This window comes from Martes martes (assembly GCF_963455335.1).
Source record: "Martes martes genome assembly, chromosome: 15".
NCBI classification, from domain to species: Eukaryota; Metazoa; Chordata; class Mammalia; order Carnivora; family Mustelidae; genus Martes; species Martes martes.
The window spans coordinates 36,817,525-36,833,515 of record NC_137903.1 but is presented as its reverse complement, the minus strand read 5'-3'; the positions used below and the strand labels follow the sequence as shown (position 1 = coordinate 36,833,515).

At 39.3% G+C, this 15,991-nt stretch overlaps 1 protein-coding gene across 9 annotated transcripts in view; it reads right to left on the bottom strand.

The window, feature by feature from the left end:
* Window positions 1–3,949: 3,949 nt before the first annotated feature.
* Window positions 3,950–15,991, bottom strand: part of RCOR3 (REST corepressor 3) — a 54,575-nt gene continuing 42,533 nt past the window's right edge. For 4 of the 9 annotated variants that reach the window (XM_080823952.1, XM_080823951.1, XM_080823955.1 and 1 more), the window contains 3 exons: window positions 15,887–15,944; window positions 7,025–7,266; window positions 3,950–6,555 (listed from right to left, as the gene is read on the bottom strand). In XM_080823952.1, the coding sequence (XP_080680078.1) occupies window positions 6,211–6,555; window positions 7,025–7,266; window positions 15,887–15,944 (645 nt within the window). In that variant the 3' untranslated portion in view covers window positions 3,950–6,210. Of the gene's footprint in view, window positions 6,556–6,750; window positions 7,267–7,498; window positions 7,632–15,886; window positions 15,945–15,991 lie in introns of those variants that run through there. The other 5 variants (XM_080823954.1, XM_080823953.1, XR_013967979.1 and 2 more) reach the window with 4 other exon arrangements.

Here is a 15,991-nt window from a genome sequence, read left to right as displayed (position 1 = left end):
ATGTGAGCATGGCTTGCGGAGGGCTTTCTCACATAATTTGGGCTGCGACCACTCGGGACCCCCGGCCAGTCCCAGGTGGAGGGACTGCGAGCCTGTGCCACCGGAAGTGAGTTCCCCAGGGGTTTTCCAGCCAATTCTCATCTCACGATCTTTCTGCCCAAATCAATATCAATATTGATTTGGGCAGAAAGATCATGAGACTTGGCTGGCATTGGGTGGCAATTCCAGCCACGCTGGCACCAGCGGTCTAGAGTGTTTTCTCACTAGGTGGGTACGTGTCAGGGCCATCCAGGAACATGGGGCAGGTTCACGCAGCTCCCCCAAGGGGCCCTGTCCAGGGGAGCATTTCGGGGGAAGAATTGAGGGAGTGGGTCCAGCTGAGAGTCAGCCTCCATGTTTGTGGCCTGGTGGGTCGCTGAAGGTGGGGGTGGATTTGAGGGGGCATGCAGGTTCCTCCTGCTCTGAGGGTTTTGCACAGCTCCGAATGGCACAGTTTCCTACTGGGTGGCAGGCAGAGTCCTGGGGTGTGGCTCAGTGGTCCCCAATCTGGAGGGCATGGGGGCCAGGTCTCTGGGGAAGGAAGCCTAAAAACCCAACCTAGGGTTAGGGTTAGGGTGTAGGGGCATGGCAGGCCCAATCTGCCAGCACTGAGGCAGGATCCCCAGGGGGCTGAGTGAAGGACTGGGGTCAGGTGGCACATCAGGCTCCAGGTTTTGTGGCCAGGGGGGCCACAGGGCCACAGGGAGGCAAGTGGGGGTGGCCTCAGGGAGGCATGCGGGTTTCTCCCAGTCTGAGGGTTCTGCACAGCTCCAAACGGCATGGTTTCCTGGTGGGTGGCAGGCAGATTCCTAGCATTTGGCTCTGGAGTCCCTTATCTGGAGAGATTGGGGGACAGGCCCCTGGGGACGGAAGCCTGAAAACCCAACCGAGGTTTAGGGTCAGGGCCTAGGGGCATGGCAGGCCTGATCTGCCAGCGCTGGGGCAGGGACCCCAGGGGACTGAGTAGTGGGATGGGTTGGCCACACGTGTGCCTGGCTCATAGAGGGCTTTCTCACAGGGTCCAGGCCGTGACCACTCAGGACCCTGTGCCAGGCCAGGTAATGGCCCTATGGGACCGCACCGCCCAAAGCGAGTTCACCAGGTGTTCTCCTGCCAATTCTCATGAGCTTTCTGCCCATATTGATATCGATTTGGGCAGAAAGCTCGTGAGAATTGGACAGTGTTAGGTGGCGAGTCGGGTCGCACTGTTGTCCACTGTCTAGAGCACTTTCTCACTAGGTGCATGTCACGGCTATCCCGGAGCATGGGCTGGTCCTATGTGGCTCCCCTGAGGGCCCCAGCCCATGGGAGCTTTCCAGGGGCAGAGTTGAGGGAGGGGGTCTGGCTGAGCGTCAGCCTCCATGTTTGTGGCCCAGTGGGTTGTTGAGGGTGGAGGTGGACTCAAGAGGGGCATGCAGGTTTCTCCCACTCTGAGGCTTTTGCGCAGATCCAGATGGCACGGTTTCCTCCTGAGCGGTAGGCGGAGTCCTGGGGTGTGGCTCAGGGCTCCCCAGTCTGGAGGGCTTGGAGCACAGGTCCCTGGGGATGGAAGCCTGAAAACCCAACTGAGGGATAGGGTGAGGGCCTAGGGGTCTGGCAGGTCTGATCCACCAGCGCTGGGGCACACACCCCAGGGGACTGATTAGCGGGAGGTATTGGCCTCATGTGTGCCTGGCTTGTAGAGGGCTTTCTTATAGGATTTGGGGCGTGACCACTCAGGATCCCGGGGCCAAGCCCAGGCAGCAGCCCTGCAGGCCTGTGCCACCAGAAGTGAGTTCGCTGGGGATTTTCCAGACAATTCTCGTGTGCTTTCTGCTCAAATCGATAGCAATTTGGACCAAAAACTCGTGAGAAATAGCTGGCCTTGTGCTTCCATTTGGGCCGCATGCCTGACAAATGTTTGGAATGCTTTCTTGCTAGGTGTGTGTTGCAACCATCTGGGACCACGGGCTGCGCCCATGTGGCTCCCCTGAGGGTCCCCATGGAGACAAGCTCCCTTGGGGGCAGAGTTGATGGAGAGGTTAAGGCTGACCATCAGGCTCTGGATTTGTGGCCCAGGGTTGGGGGAGCCCAGAAAGCAGGGTTGACCTTAGGAGGGCCTGCAGGTTTCTCTCACTCTGAGGGTTCTATGCATCTCTGAATGGCATGGTTTTCTCCTGGCTGGCAGGCAGAGTCCTGTGGTGTGACTCAGGGGTCCCCAATCTGGAGGGCTTTGGGGCCACACCTCTGGGGAACAGAAGCCTGAAAACCCAACCTAGGGTTTGAGTTAGGGCCTAGGGGCACGGCAGGCTTGATCTGCCTGCACTGAGGTGGTATTCCCCAGGCGGCTGAGTTGAGGGTGGGGGTCAGGCGATGCATCAGGCTCCGCTCAGGGGGGCCACCGAAGGTGGGAGTTACCTCAGGCAGGGCATGCAGTTTCCTCCTGCTCTGAAAGTTCTTTGTAGCTCCAAACAGCACGGTTTCCTCCTGGGTGGGAGGCAGACTCCTGGTGTATGGCTCTGGGGTCCCCAATCTGGAGGGGTTGGGTGCCAGGCCTCTGTGGACAGAAGCCTGAAAACCCAACCTAGGGTTAGGGTTAGGGCCACGGGGTATGGCAGGCCCGATCTTCCAGCACTGATGTGGGTTCCCCAGGCGGCTGAGTAGAGGGTGGGGTTGGCCAGTGTTCTGAGGCAATTCGTGCCACTCGTGTGTCTGGCACTTTGAGCACTTTCTCACAGGGTTCAGGCAGAGAACACTCAGGACCGTGGGCCCGGCCTGGGTGGTTCCCCTGAAGCCTCCACCACTGGAAACAAGTTGGCTGGGGGTTTCTAGCAAGTTCACAAGATTTCTGCCCAAGCGATATTGTTATCTCTTAAAGTCAGAGTATTAGTTGTTCTGAGGAGACCTTGATACCCTAATGTTAAGTGATCAGCCATAATTAATGTGTGTGAGTAATCTACTTCTTATAGCAGGAAGAAACATTAAAATAGTACAACATATTTACTAACTAAACTCTGTACTTTAATAAAAACCTTGGCAATTTTTTGTTGTTGTTGTTAAAGAATTTATTTATTTGAGAGAGAGAGATAGCATGAGAGAGCATGAGGGGAAGTCAGATGGAATAGCAGACTCCCCGTGGAGCTGGGAGCCTGATGTGGGACTCGATCCCAGGACTCTGGGATCACAACCTGAGCCAAAGGCAGTCGCCCAACCAACTGAGCCACCCATGCACCCTTTGGCAAGATTCTTAATATTTTTTATTTTATTTTATTTATTTATTTTTTTTTTTTTAGTTATTTATTGGACAGACAGAGATCACAAGTAGGCAGAGAGACAGGCAGAGAGAGAGAGAGGAGGAAACAGGCTCCCTGCTGACCAGAGAGCCCCATGTGGGGCTCGATCCCAGGACCCTGGGATCATGACCCGAGCCGAAGGCAGAGGCTTTAACCCACTGAGCCACCCAGGTGCCCCAAGATTCTTAATATTTTTTAAAATCATGGCTGTCACTTTGTTTATTCTCTATATTCCTAAAAGTATGTTGGCCTACATTAAGACAGAATTTTATATTCTTTCATCTTAATTCTATATTGTATTTTACTCATTTAATTGTAGGATTATTAATTAAGGAAAAGTGTTGATCAAAACTTACCTGTAATTCCATCCACATTACACTTGAATTAAAGAATATAGAAAAAATATTTTTCATTAATATTACCAGGCATATCAACAGTGTGATTTATTTTTAGTTATGTAATGAAAAAAATACTTGGGTGTAGATTTTTTCAAAAATGATAACCATGACATGATGAAATGGTTATTAAAATATCTCTAGATTTTGCTTTTTTATAAAAATCAGTATTTAGAATTTCACAGTGAAGAGGTCCTAAATTCTTCATACAACATGAAATTATATAAAAATAGAAGACATAGACATCTTTAACTCTTTAATCCTTTGATTAAGCAGCAAGCATATCACTCTTCCAGGCCAAACACTGCTTAAACAAAAAAGAAAATTAATGACGTGCAAAATATTTACAAAATATGCAAAGCACACAATAAGACATCTCACTATATACATGTGTCATATTACTAATGAAGCTCAGATTTTTTTTACTGTGTGCTCTAGTGTATGTAAATCAAATCACAGCACATCCCTCAGATACAGCATCTTGGCCCATGGCTGGGATAGAACAGATTTTTAAATGAATCATAATATACTTAACAGCTGGACAGATGCTGGTGCTGACCAACACACTGACTTGTCCCACACACTGTATACTGAAGATCTACTGACAAGAGACAAGACAATAAAAGCCGTATAGTATGCACATATGCAAGACAATCTAAGTACTTTAAAAAAATGCTTTAGATATTTTAAGATATATAACTGCCCCCCACCCCGTGGCTTTTAAAGTAAAAATAAGTATAAATTCTTGAATATTAAGAATTTTAAATCAGATTTTTATCGAGTTACAATCCAGGGGCAGGAACTTTTTAAGATGATCCTATGAGAAAGACAAGACACACCCTGGAAAAAATTTGTGTCAGAACATAAGGTCCTTATGAAGAGCAGAGCTCTAAATTTCAAAATTAAAACTAATCAATGAATTTAAATCTAATAGCTCCTTAAGGCGTTAGAGCCAATGGTAGGAACTATTTTTCCAATATCGGGAATATGGGACCTCTCGAAACATAAATCAAGGGCCTTAGATGTTGACTATTTCGTGAGTAGTTCTAGATCTGATGAGAATATAAATGTGCAAACATTTAGCTTTAAGTTCCACTAGTATAGTAATCTAAGTGATCTCTTTGCACAAGTCATGATTCCAATATGAAATCGCTGTATCAAAAATATTAGTAACACATTGCTGAAATACTATTACTTGTAAAATATTCTTTGTAGGTGCTTAATGATTTATGTGTTCAATTAAGACTTGAGATGTTTTCGCTTCTTATAAAAAAGGGGTCTCAGCATTTTAAGTTAACAGCACAGTTGTGACAATATACTGATGCATCTTTAGATAACACAGAACAAATTCTTCAATTTATTTTATGAAATAGTGTTGATGATTTAACCCTAAACCATACCCACAAGCACAGGTCGGCTGCAAGGAATACACAATGTATCCAAATAGTACAATAAAGATTTATCAAGAAAACATCCTTTATATTAAATGCAGACCATATTAATAAGTATGAGGGCAATTTTATGTCAGAACCTAAACACAAAAAGGGTATTGTAAATAAATGCCTCCATAACTATCACTATCTCCACGAAACTGACAAAATATAAGTCTCTTCTAAAGTCCCCAAATATAGGCAACTACTAGTTAAAAGCAGGTAGCATTTTAAAAAATCAAAATTAACTCAATTTTCAAGGAACTTAAAGACATTGTACTTCAACAAATTTGTATGTAAAATTATCACGCCGATCCTCTTATTACTTATAGATGACAGGTCAATGACCTTTAAGCAAGGACTTTGCACTAGGTGTATGTTAAAGGGTTAGTAGGTTCAGTACATTCTTTGTGGTTTCATATAATTGCTTTGCAATTGATTAAATTGCTTTCTTTTAAAGGAATGTATTAAAATTCCTTTAGAAAAAAAAGCAAGATATTTTGAAAAAAGGGATATGCACTATAATTTTTTAAATATGCATTAAATGAACATATGTCAAAATCTGAAATGCAGGCTATTTATTCTTGTACTCCTAACATAGGAAAATGTTGTTAAAAATTAAATTAAGGAAGAAAAAAAAGTCAGACATCCTTAAGAAACTTAAGGAGTTTTCACAATTCCTAAGTCAGTATTTCTGTACTAAGAGCCTTGACTATGAAGAGGCAGAAATATAAAGAATCTCAATAAAATAAATACGGTAAAAACAAAACAAAACAAATTCTATATACTTTCTTAAGTATATAGAATACTTAATCTCCTTTTGTTCCTTTTATGAGATCATGTCGCTGAACGTATACTCTAGAAAGGAGGCTAACTGCAGGCTTTTTGTTGTATAACATTTAGTTTGATTGCACAAACCAAAAAATGTCCTAGACATCCACTTATGCTAGCCCCCTGCCACAGAACTAGTTCACAGCCTCAGTATCAAGGAGGACTGTTCTCCTTTGCATCAGTCTGATGAGCACTGGTCTAATGATGGGGTGAAGAGTTACTGTAGCTCTGTCCAGTTTAATTTTAGTGCAATGAGGACTGTGAATCTGTCTGAATTCCGATAAGTGACGGTGGCTGTTGACCACCAACCGTGGACAACACTGGTCTTGGGTTTAGACGGGGCGGCAGAGAATTAGCAGGGCGAATGAGAGGTGGTGGAGGCTGATTTAAAGTTGGCCGGGGCTGGATGAACCGAGCCTGCTGCTGGAGTGGAGGAGGCTGCCGGTGAAGAGCAGGGGCAGCAGGCAGTGTTGGACGAAGAAGTGGTGGAGGCTGGTTCAGAGTGGCAATGGGGGCTGTTGGTGTTGGAGTGGATGATGGGGCAGGAGGTGATGGACCCAGAGTCCGAGGAGCCTGTGGGGTCTGTGCCTAGAGGTGAGGAAACAAAAATACATGTATGAGATGAGCGTTCCTAATGAACTGAATACAATATAGTTTGGGCTGTCACAGGAAAAACAAAACAAATCAAAACAAAACAAAAACATAACACCAGTGTTTTTTGGAAGCACAAGCTTCTTTTATTTTAAACAAAACAAAACAAAAAACCAAAAACCGAAAAAGCAATGAAGCTACCAAACAGGCATCTTTATTAGTAATCAGCTTAACACTGGAAATAAAAATAAGACTACGAAAGAACAATACACTCTCCGTTCTTCTAGGATCAGAACTTAGCATGTCATTAGGACTTAAGAGTCACGAGAGAGGCACCACTGAATAAGTGTATTGTCAACCTTTCATGCTCATTTAGCTAGTCCTCTGACAAATTAACCTTACAGAACACCACACAAAATGATGATTCCTCAACTCATATTAGCTCAAATTCCATACACAAACACACCTCCTCTTCTTCATCAGTGCTCTTCCCTGATGGCACATTAGAAGCACTTTTTGTCTCCTCCCCTAAAGTAGAAGCATCACCATTAGAAGCCTGGGTTCCTTGTTCTGCTTCCCACTCCTGCAATACCTCCTCTAAGTTAAACCGACGCCTGTAGTTTACAAAGAAGTTCTTCACTTGGCCAACAGTCTTGTTGCCAATTACATCTGCAATAGCTTGAAAATCTTTACCATATTTGCGGACACCTGGAAGGCAAAGTAAATAATACACCTGTGAAGGATCAATAAGGAGAGCTGTGTGTACTATACATCATGCACACACAAAAGATACCAGCAATGAAAATCCTTTCTCATAAACTCTGCTCATTTCTCAATTCTGAGATAGAGACTAAGATATCAGGGTCACAGATGAAAACTATCAATCATGTCATTTCAGCGAGCCAGCCACTTGCCTTCAACTGAACAATCAGAAACTTACCATTTTTTACATACTCAGTTATTTTCTCCAATCCTCTCTTGAACTCTCAAATACAGTCCATTTATTGTAAAGCATTGAATTCTTTGTTCCATCCTCAATTCCACATTCATTTATTTCCCTAGTAGCCAGTCACCTAAATTTGAGCAACACCGTTTGTAAACAAAACTGAATGGGAATGAGCCATCTGTTTAATCCCCTCAATGGATTGAGTGGGTGGTCTTAGAGTTCCCCCATTAAGAAAAGCATCATAATTTTGGTCTTAATACCAGCTTCAATTGGTTTTCTTGCCTAATCTCATCAGGGCACCAATGAATAGAAATGAGGTAAGAATTGAAACATAAAAAAGAGAATGATGACAATGTGATTGGGCAAAAAAAGGGAAACTATTTTTCAGAGTTAGTTGGATTTCAACTCCTCGAACCATTTCAAAGACTGTGTATGAGGAGGAGTCATAGCTGTACTTTATAGCCTTAAGAGTAAGGTTACAGTAGTTACTACATGTACTTGTGTTTATCATCACTACCTTAAATTTAATGACTGTACATTCAGTTATTTGAGAACCTTTTTATAATGGAAATTTTATTGGAATGAAAGATTGATATTTGATTTATGAACCTGAGATAGTCAATTATACTACAGAATTTGGAATGATTTTATATGATCAGATGGATAATAAACTGCTCTTAAGGGAATTCTAAAAGGACGTTCACTAACTCATCATTTAACTCAAAATATAGAAGGTGTCAAAAGTTTTGACTTTATAATTTCATAACTGTTTAAAATACCAGAAAACAGTCATTAATTAGAGATGAGAAAGGAAAAAAAATGATACTTATGACACTAAAGTCTATAATATAACCTAAGCAAACAGAATCATGGGAATTTAAATAAATTCAATATGTATACAATCATAGATGAGAGAATAATATAAGGGTATGTTAACACCTCAGGAGAAATGCTAGATTCATGTCTTACAGATACCCAATTACCTTAAAGCATCATCATGATATGACAAAATTCTTGTTTTTAATTTCTGCCTTTATTTTATACAGAGAATTTGCGAATGAGTATCTCTTGCTTATATTCAACTAGCCAGGCTTGACGATGGGGAGTGCTTTTATCTTAAAGAGCATTTTGGGCAGGAGGTTTGACACTAAGCTATAATGATTTTTAATACAGAGTTTGGGGTCTGTAAACTGTGCTCATCTGCTCTGTTCTCAAAAGGAAAGACATATGCATGATAATAAATTATGACACATTATTTACATCATTTAGCAACATAAGTTCTTTTTAAATCCATAAGCTGGTTTTCAGTTCAAACTCCGTAACTGAGTAAAAATTCTAAGGATGACCAGGTTCCACTAATTCCATATCTGCAATAAAAACCCAAGGTTATTTCATATCAGGAATTATTGCTATATATTCAAGTACTTCTCTACTACTTATATTCTGGAAAAAAATAACAACTCATTTGAGATTGCTGCACTGAAAAATAACTCCTAATTAGAAATCAGACACAGAGTACTGGGACTCCTGGGTGGCTCAGTTGGTTGAGCGGCTGCCTTTGGCTCAGGTCATGATCCCAGCATCCTGGGATCGAGTCCCACATCGGGCTCCTTGCTCAGCAGGGATCCTGCTTCTCCCTCTGCCTCTGCCTGCCACTCTGCCTGCCTGTGCTTGTTCGCTCTCTCTCCCTCTCTCTCTCTCTGACAAATAAATAAATAAAATCTTAAAAAAAAAAAAAAAGAAATCAGACACAGAGTACTATCAATGTACAATTTTTTACAAGGAATATGTAATTTATATTCTAGAAATGACCAAATCTACTGAATACATGAGTTTGGAAATGAAAACTTCAAATAAATCTAAGATTAGTTCTTCTCTATTATAGCAAGAAATCACATTAAGATGGACTCCAAATACGAAGACATTACAATCCTCAGAACACCTATTTGTTTAGTAAAATATATTACAAAACCTACCAGTAAGTTGTCCCCATGTCTGATTCCATTTTATTTTCTCTTGTTTAAGGGACTTTATCTTGTTACCAACATTGTTGCACTTCCGGAATTACAGACCCCCAAATATAAACTACTTCCTATAGGAACTTTAGTTTTCCCAGACACTCTGAATGTCAAGGATTTTTTCCTAAGTCACCTAGATTCTGAGTCACCCAGGTATGTTTATCATTAACTCATGAATGCCATATAAACTACTTGGTAAAATCTCAAGGGTCAGACCATACTGCAGACTTCTGTCGTCTGGTTGAGGATCCCACTGGTGTCCCAAGAACAAGCAGGGCTTCGGGGATGTTAATGTGCTCAGCCTGCAGGGTGGCGGGGCAGGGTCTGGAATAGCTAGAGTTCCTTGACAGTTGTTTCTGGACAAGAGCAGTCTCATCCATTTGCCCCAGTGTGTTGTGACAAATTTCGTAATTTTTTCTGTATGCCATGAGGTGAGAAAAGTTGGGAAGTACTGTCCTATGAAATATAATGCTCAGTGCACAGGAAGTGCTCAGGAAATAGGATTTACTTTTCTTCCCCAAACCACAAGAGTCACATATAGCTAACTTCTTTATCACCTTCACACTTCCCATGATGCTGGTTCAACAGCATACTTTGTTTAGAAGGTGGAATTCTTAATTCTATACTGTGGCTGATAACTAGGTAAATTCTAGTGAAATACCAACTGAAGACTTAACTGGAACAGCTCTTTCAGAATCCCTAGCTAGGCTTCTGGAGGAAAACCTAGCAGGGGTAGCAATGCAGAGCAACTCACTTTAACAACCCAGGACATCAGAGCTTACTTTAGTTCCAATTTGTACCTGCAAGAAGGGTGGTCTACTGTTTTTCATAATTTATAGTAAGTAAGGCCATCTGATTGCTTTATCAGCAAGGCTGAGAATCAACATAGTGATTAAATCTCTTTCTCTTCCTGAAGATGTAATAAAAGGGTTAGGTCCATTTGAACCATGGTTTTAAATTAAACTTCTCAGCTTGGGGCAAAAGGTCAGTTTTTAAAGGTCAGTAAATGAAATTTTAGAAAATCCTGGAAGAGTTAAACTGTAAATCTCCCAGGAAGAGGAAAAAGTATTTTCAGTCAAATTTTGAAAGTTACAATCAAACAACTTGGCTTCTTATGCTGGCAGATGATACCTTATAATCTTTAACATACACTTTTAAAGTTCTGTTTGGGAATTAATATAAAATCACATTTTATAAAAGCCCACATTTCCCAAACAGTATTCTTCATCCTGCCCAACAAAAAAAACACACATTCATATTTTTAAAAATTTGGCTAGTAAGACCTTAACTTCAGGAGCATTTGTAGTGTGGTGTTTTCCAACTCTGGACATGAACAGTAGACTTTTTTTTTTTTTCCTGACATAGAAGGGCTATATCTGCTTTTGCTATGTTCAAAAAGTTATTTTTAAAATCTGATTTGGGGAGCGCCTGGGTGGCTCAGTGGGTTAAAGCCTCTGCCTTTGGCTCAGGTCATGATCCCAGGGTCCTGGGATTGAGCCCTGCATCAGGCTCTTTGCTCGGTGGGAGCCTACTTACCCCGCCCCCCTGCCTGCCTCTCTGCCTACTTGTGATTGCTTTCTCTCTGTCAAATAAATAAATAAATATATCTTTAAAAAATAAATAAATAAAATAAAATCCGATTTGGGGTTACCCCCCCACCCAAAAAAGTAAAAACATTACAGTGGCAAGCTGCTTCTAGGCAGTAAAATTTAGGGGGACATTGTTTCCTGCTTCTCATATTAACAGTATTTCTTAAAGTGAGCATGTACTTAGTATAACCAGGAAATCTATTTTTGAAATAAGAACACAGTGACATCGAGAAACTCCAGAGATGTGGTTCTTCCCTATCAATAAGAGATTAATTTTAAACTCAAACCATTTGGGAACATGCATTTCTTTCTACCTCCTGTAAATCTCTTCAAGAATTCATATTGAAGTAAAAAAAAAAATCAACAGCAGTGGGACAGTGAATGGTGCATCCAGGTAAGGGCTAAAAGTAAAAATCATATATTCTCTTTCTAATATCTAGCTTTTCTCTTCCAAGTCTTGTGTTCCCATCATACTTGTTATAAGTTAAATTCCATCACAAAGATGCTGGAAATTTCGAATCATGAATTATATGAAGCAAGTGCATCCGAGAGCTGACAATTATACTTCTGGGTCTCCATTCTTATGATACCTGTTATAACAGAAGAAACTCTCTAAAGCAAGAGTGTTTTTTCAATGGAAAAATATGAACCTCCTGATCTCCACTTCCTTTTTTTTTTTTTTTTCCCACTTCCTTTTGATTGTTCATGTACTGGTTTACAATCCCCATGTTTTAATCAAGTGCCAAATCTTTCTCCCCTCCTTTAGGAACCATTCTAGCTTTTTTCTTAATGTATGAGATAAAATTAGAAAGAAGAGAGTTTCTAGGCTTGCAAACTAAAAATGAATGAAATGTATAAACTACAGGAAAAGAAGGTAACATTTAACTGTGAAAGCACAACTGACTTGAATGTATTGCTGTCACTTACTGTTTCGTAAGAGAAGGCAGACAATATGGGGAAAAAAACTAAACTAAAAAAAAACTAAACTAAAAATTAAAGCTGATATCTTGAAAAAACTGGAAAAGTTTCTTGTTATTTACCCTAAAATAGCACTAATATTTTATCAGAGAGTGTATTATTTTTTAGCACAAATGATTAAAAAATAAATGCATTTAAGAGAAGGCCAAAAAACAGATATTGTTTACCAGGCTTCTGCCCCTCTAAACTTTGAAGAGTCAATGTTTTTTACTATCATTTAAATGTATTATTATTTTTTCAAAATATTAATTTGAAAATATTGTTTCATTTTACATGAAAAAAATACACCCAGAATCTAATTTTTTTCTTAATTCTTGCTAAATAAGAAATGTTTATCATATGAATATCAAGACTGATTTTAGGGTAATTTCTAAAAGCACTACAAATTAGAAAAGATATTTATATATGTATGATACAAGCTATAAACAGAGATATCTTCATTAACACATATTCTGAAGACTATAATTAATTGCTTGTTAACCAATCTGTTATAATAGAAAACTCAGATACTTAAGGCTGGCACTGATTACTGAAAGTATAGAAATACCATTCTTAACAAGTACTTTTCAGAGAAAGGTTTAAATTAGGCACATTTATAACATTCTACCTGGGGACTCTTGCAGAATGTTAATGAAGTTATAACATAGCTAAAACTAAAATTCAGAACTAAAATTAATATAATAAAGTGATAGAGTACACAAGTACAAACATTCCTGTTTGGTCTGGGCCACCCTTCCAAATAAGGGAGAAAGAAGGAAAAATAACTTTTTATTTATTTAAGTATTTATTATTAGAATAACACTTATTTAAATAGTTATTATTTAAATGGTAGTATTTAGTTAACAACAGTATTAAGTAGATGGGGAAAAAAGGGGGGAAATATATATATTTGAGCCCTAGGAAATGATCCTAATATATGTATGTGGTTTTAAAAGAGTTACAATAAAAAAGTTTAATAGTAAAATTGTAAGTGTCACTAATGACACTTAGAGTGTCATTAGTTTGTTTTTCTCTCTTCAGGTCACTCAGTAGTCAACTATGAGCAAGATTTAAAAAGGCATTTAACAAATGAGTGTTAAATCAGAATATATACAGAATATGTCTTAAATATAAAGTGCTTATAAACTAAAATGTTAATATCAAAACTTACATGATCTACCGTTCTGTAAAACTGAAACAGTGATAATAATACCATATAAAGCTTATCACAAATAAAGATTAAAGAGAAGAAAAAAAAAAAACAGGGACGCCTGGGTGGCTCAGTTGGTTAAGCCGCTGCCTTCGGCTTGGGTCATGATCCCAGGCTCCTGGGATCGAGTCCCGCATCGGGCTCCTTGTTCGTCAGGGAACCTGCTTCTCTCGCTGCCTCTGCCTGCCTCTCGGCCTGCTTGAGTGTACTCTCTCTCTCTCTCTGGCAAATAAATAAAATCTTAAAAAAAAAAAAAAAAAAAACACCACTGCCCGCTAAGATAGGTATTTCTGGACAGCAAACTACATGTTAAAATAAAAACTGCAGTTATGTCCCTTAACCACACTGAGATTCAGGTACATGTGACATTACTATAGGATTATACTGTTTATAAGACACACTTCTGAGAATTATATAAATGTGTGAGCCCATTAGCAAAAATGGCACTTTTTAGTTTTCCCTAAAATAACTATTTTGGACACAAATAGCTCTATATCGTTTTATTTTATGTAATGAACCCCCTTCCCAGAAGTAAAGAAAAAAAAAAACCAACACAGAAAAACCCTAAAACACCCAAAGTGAAGAGTTAAAATAAAGACAGTAACATGTCAAGAAAGTACCTTCAAAATCCAAAGACCACGCATATTTCTGTACAAATTACTTTCTAAAGGTGCATAAGAATATTGAATATATCTCAACAGGGAGGAAATGTTTGATTATATCCATAAATATTCTTTTAATATTTATAAACTGAGATAATGTCCACACATACAGCTCAAATTATACATGTAAATCTTGCCATTGTCCCTTCCCCTGAATGCAGTTCAGCATAATATTCGACCCAGGCGTAAGATTCCATGGTAGTGCTGCAGAACAATCCTGAATGCTCTAGAAACATTAGCCTAGATTTTCCTAAATGAGTCTCTCCAGAAAATCATTTCACTGGGATAATTTTCATATTAGAGTACAAGATTGATATGCTAACTTTTATGCAACTGAAATACTGGAAATCAGGCTACACACACACACACAAGGATGGACAGAAACACAGGCGTTACACCTGTAAAAGCAATGCTTCCCCAAATAACTATGTTAGAGCTCAAAGTCATAGATCTAAATCAATATGAAACAGACCCTGAAAATACCAGTTGTTTTGTTGTTGTTGTTGTTTTTATTAACAGGGAGCTTGTACTCATGACTCATGACTCAGATCCAGTCACACGCTCTACCAGCTAGGCCAGCCAGGCACCCTTGCTCATTTTTTACTCTAAATTTTAAACAGTTACTAATTTTAGAATAGCTATTACTGATTATAAACTAATTAAACTTTGTTCTCATTCTTAAACAGTTCCACAATTACAGATGTGCTCAATGCACACTCCACCACCCTGCTACCATAGGATTAAGTATTTATTCTGTTCATGAAATGACTGTTTTGGGCTGTACAGGCCAACAAGAAGGCTGCCATCATTCTGTTGGCATTGTCCTGTGACAGTTTCTAATCACACTGGTAGGGTAATTCTCACTCACTCTAGTCCAAACTGCCGAGTCCTCTATTAATCAATCTTTAATTACATTATTTCACATCCAAATGATAACCTGCACATCCTTTTTGAGTTAAGTATATTCTCTGTGTTTGAATAATTAGAAATATTTTTCAAAGTATACTTATATGTTTCACAGGGGCCCAACTCACTTATAGTTAACTACTATAACCTACTATATATATGACCTACTATATATCTAGGTTAACTAGATAAAAAAAAGCTATTAGTACTCAACACAAGGAGAGCTCAGGCAGGAAAAACCAAATTGTAGACCAAACTTATAATTACATGATCAGTCCTGCAGATAGTTTATCTTGAATGGGAAAGAAAAAACAACAAAAAACAAAAATAACTACAACAGTGAATAAAAAATATAAAGTTGGCCCTTCCTTAAGTAATTTAAACATGAGAAAATCCAATCTACAAAGTGCTCTGCCATATAATTCAACAAAGCATTCTAGTTATATTAGTGCATTTAAAAGGCTTTATGTATATTTTTCAGTGTATCTCTTAACTCTCTTATTATATATATATATATATAAGATAAATATATATGTATTTATTTTTAAAGCCAAGTTTCTAAGCATTCAGTGGCACATCTTAAGATACACTGAAAGTTAAGTATATCATTAATATTTTCAGTACCTGACATTTATCATACAGAGAAACACTATTATACAGAACAACTGGATAAACCAGAAACACGTAATAGTTTATGCTTTTAATGATGAGGGTTATCAATGACTAATATAGTAAGAATGAACCCAACTGCAGGAAAACTGAAGCAAAGGCACACAGAGACCATATGACTTGTTCGAGCTTGTCATCACCATCATTGTTAAGGCTGAGAATGTGTTACGTGCTGTACAGGACCCAAAATGTATATAGGCTCAGTAAAGCCACACCCACAAGAACAAAACAGAATTCCTGGTTTTCAGGACTTGGTGGTAAACACAAGTGCCCTTTCTTGATCCATTTCTAAATGAAGGGAAGAACTATGGAAGTCACCTTTCATGACAAGTTAAATAATTAACAATAATAACTGCTTATCTTTAATATACCTTGCACTGCTAGAAGCTGCTCCTCTGTGGTCCAACGGGCATTAATTTTCTGATTTGACTACAAAATTAAAGAGAAGTTTCCTAATGAGGATATGAAGACAGACA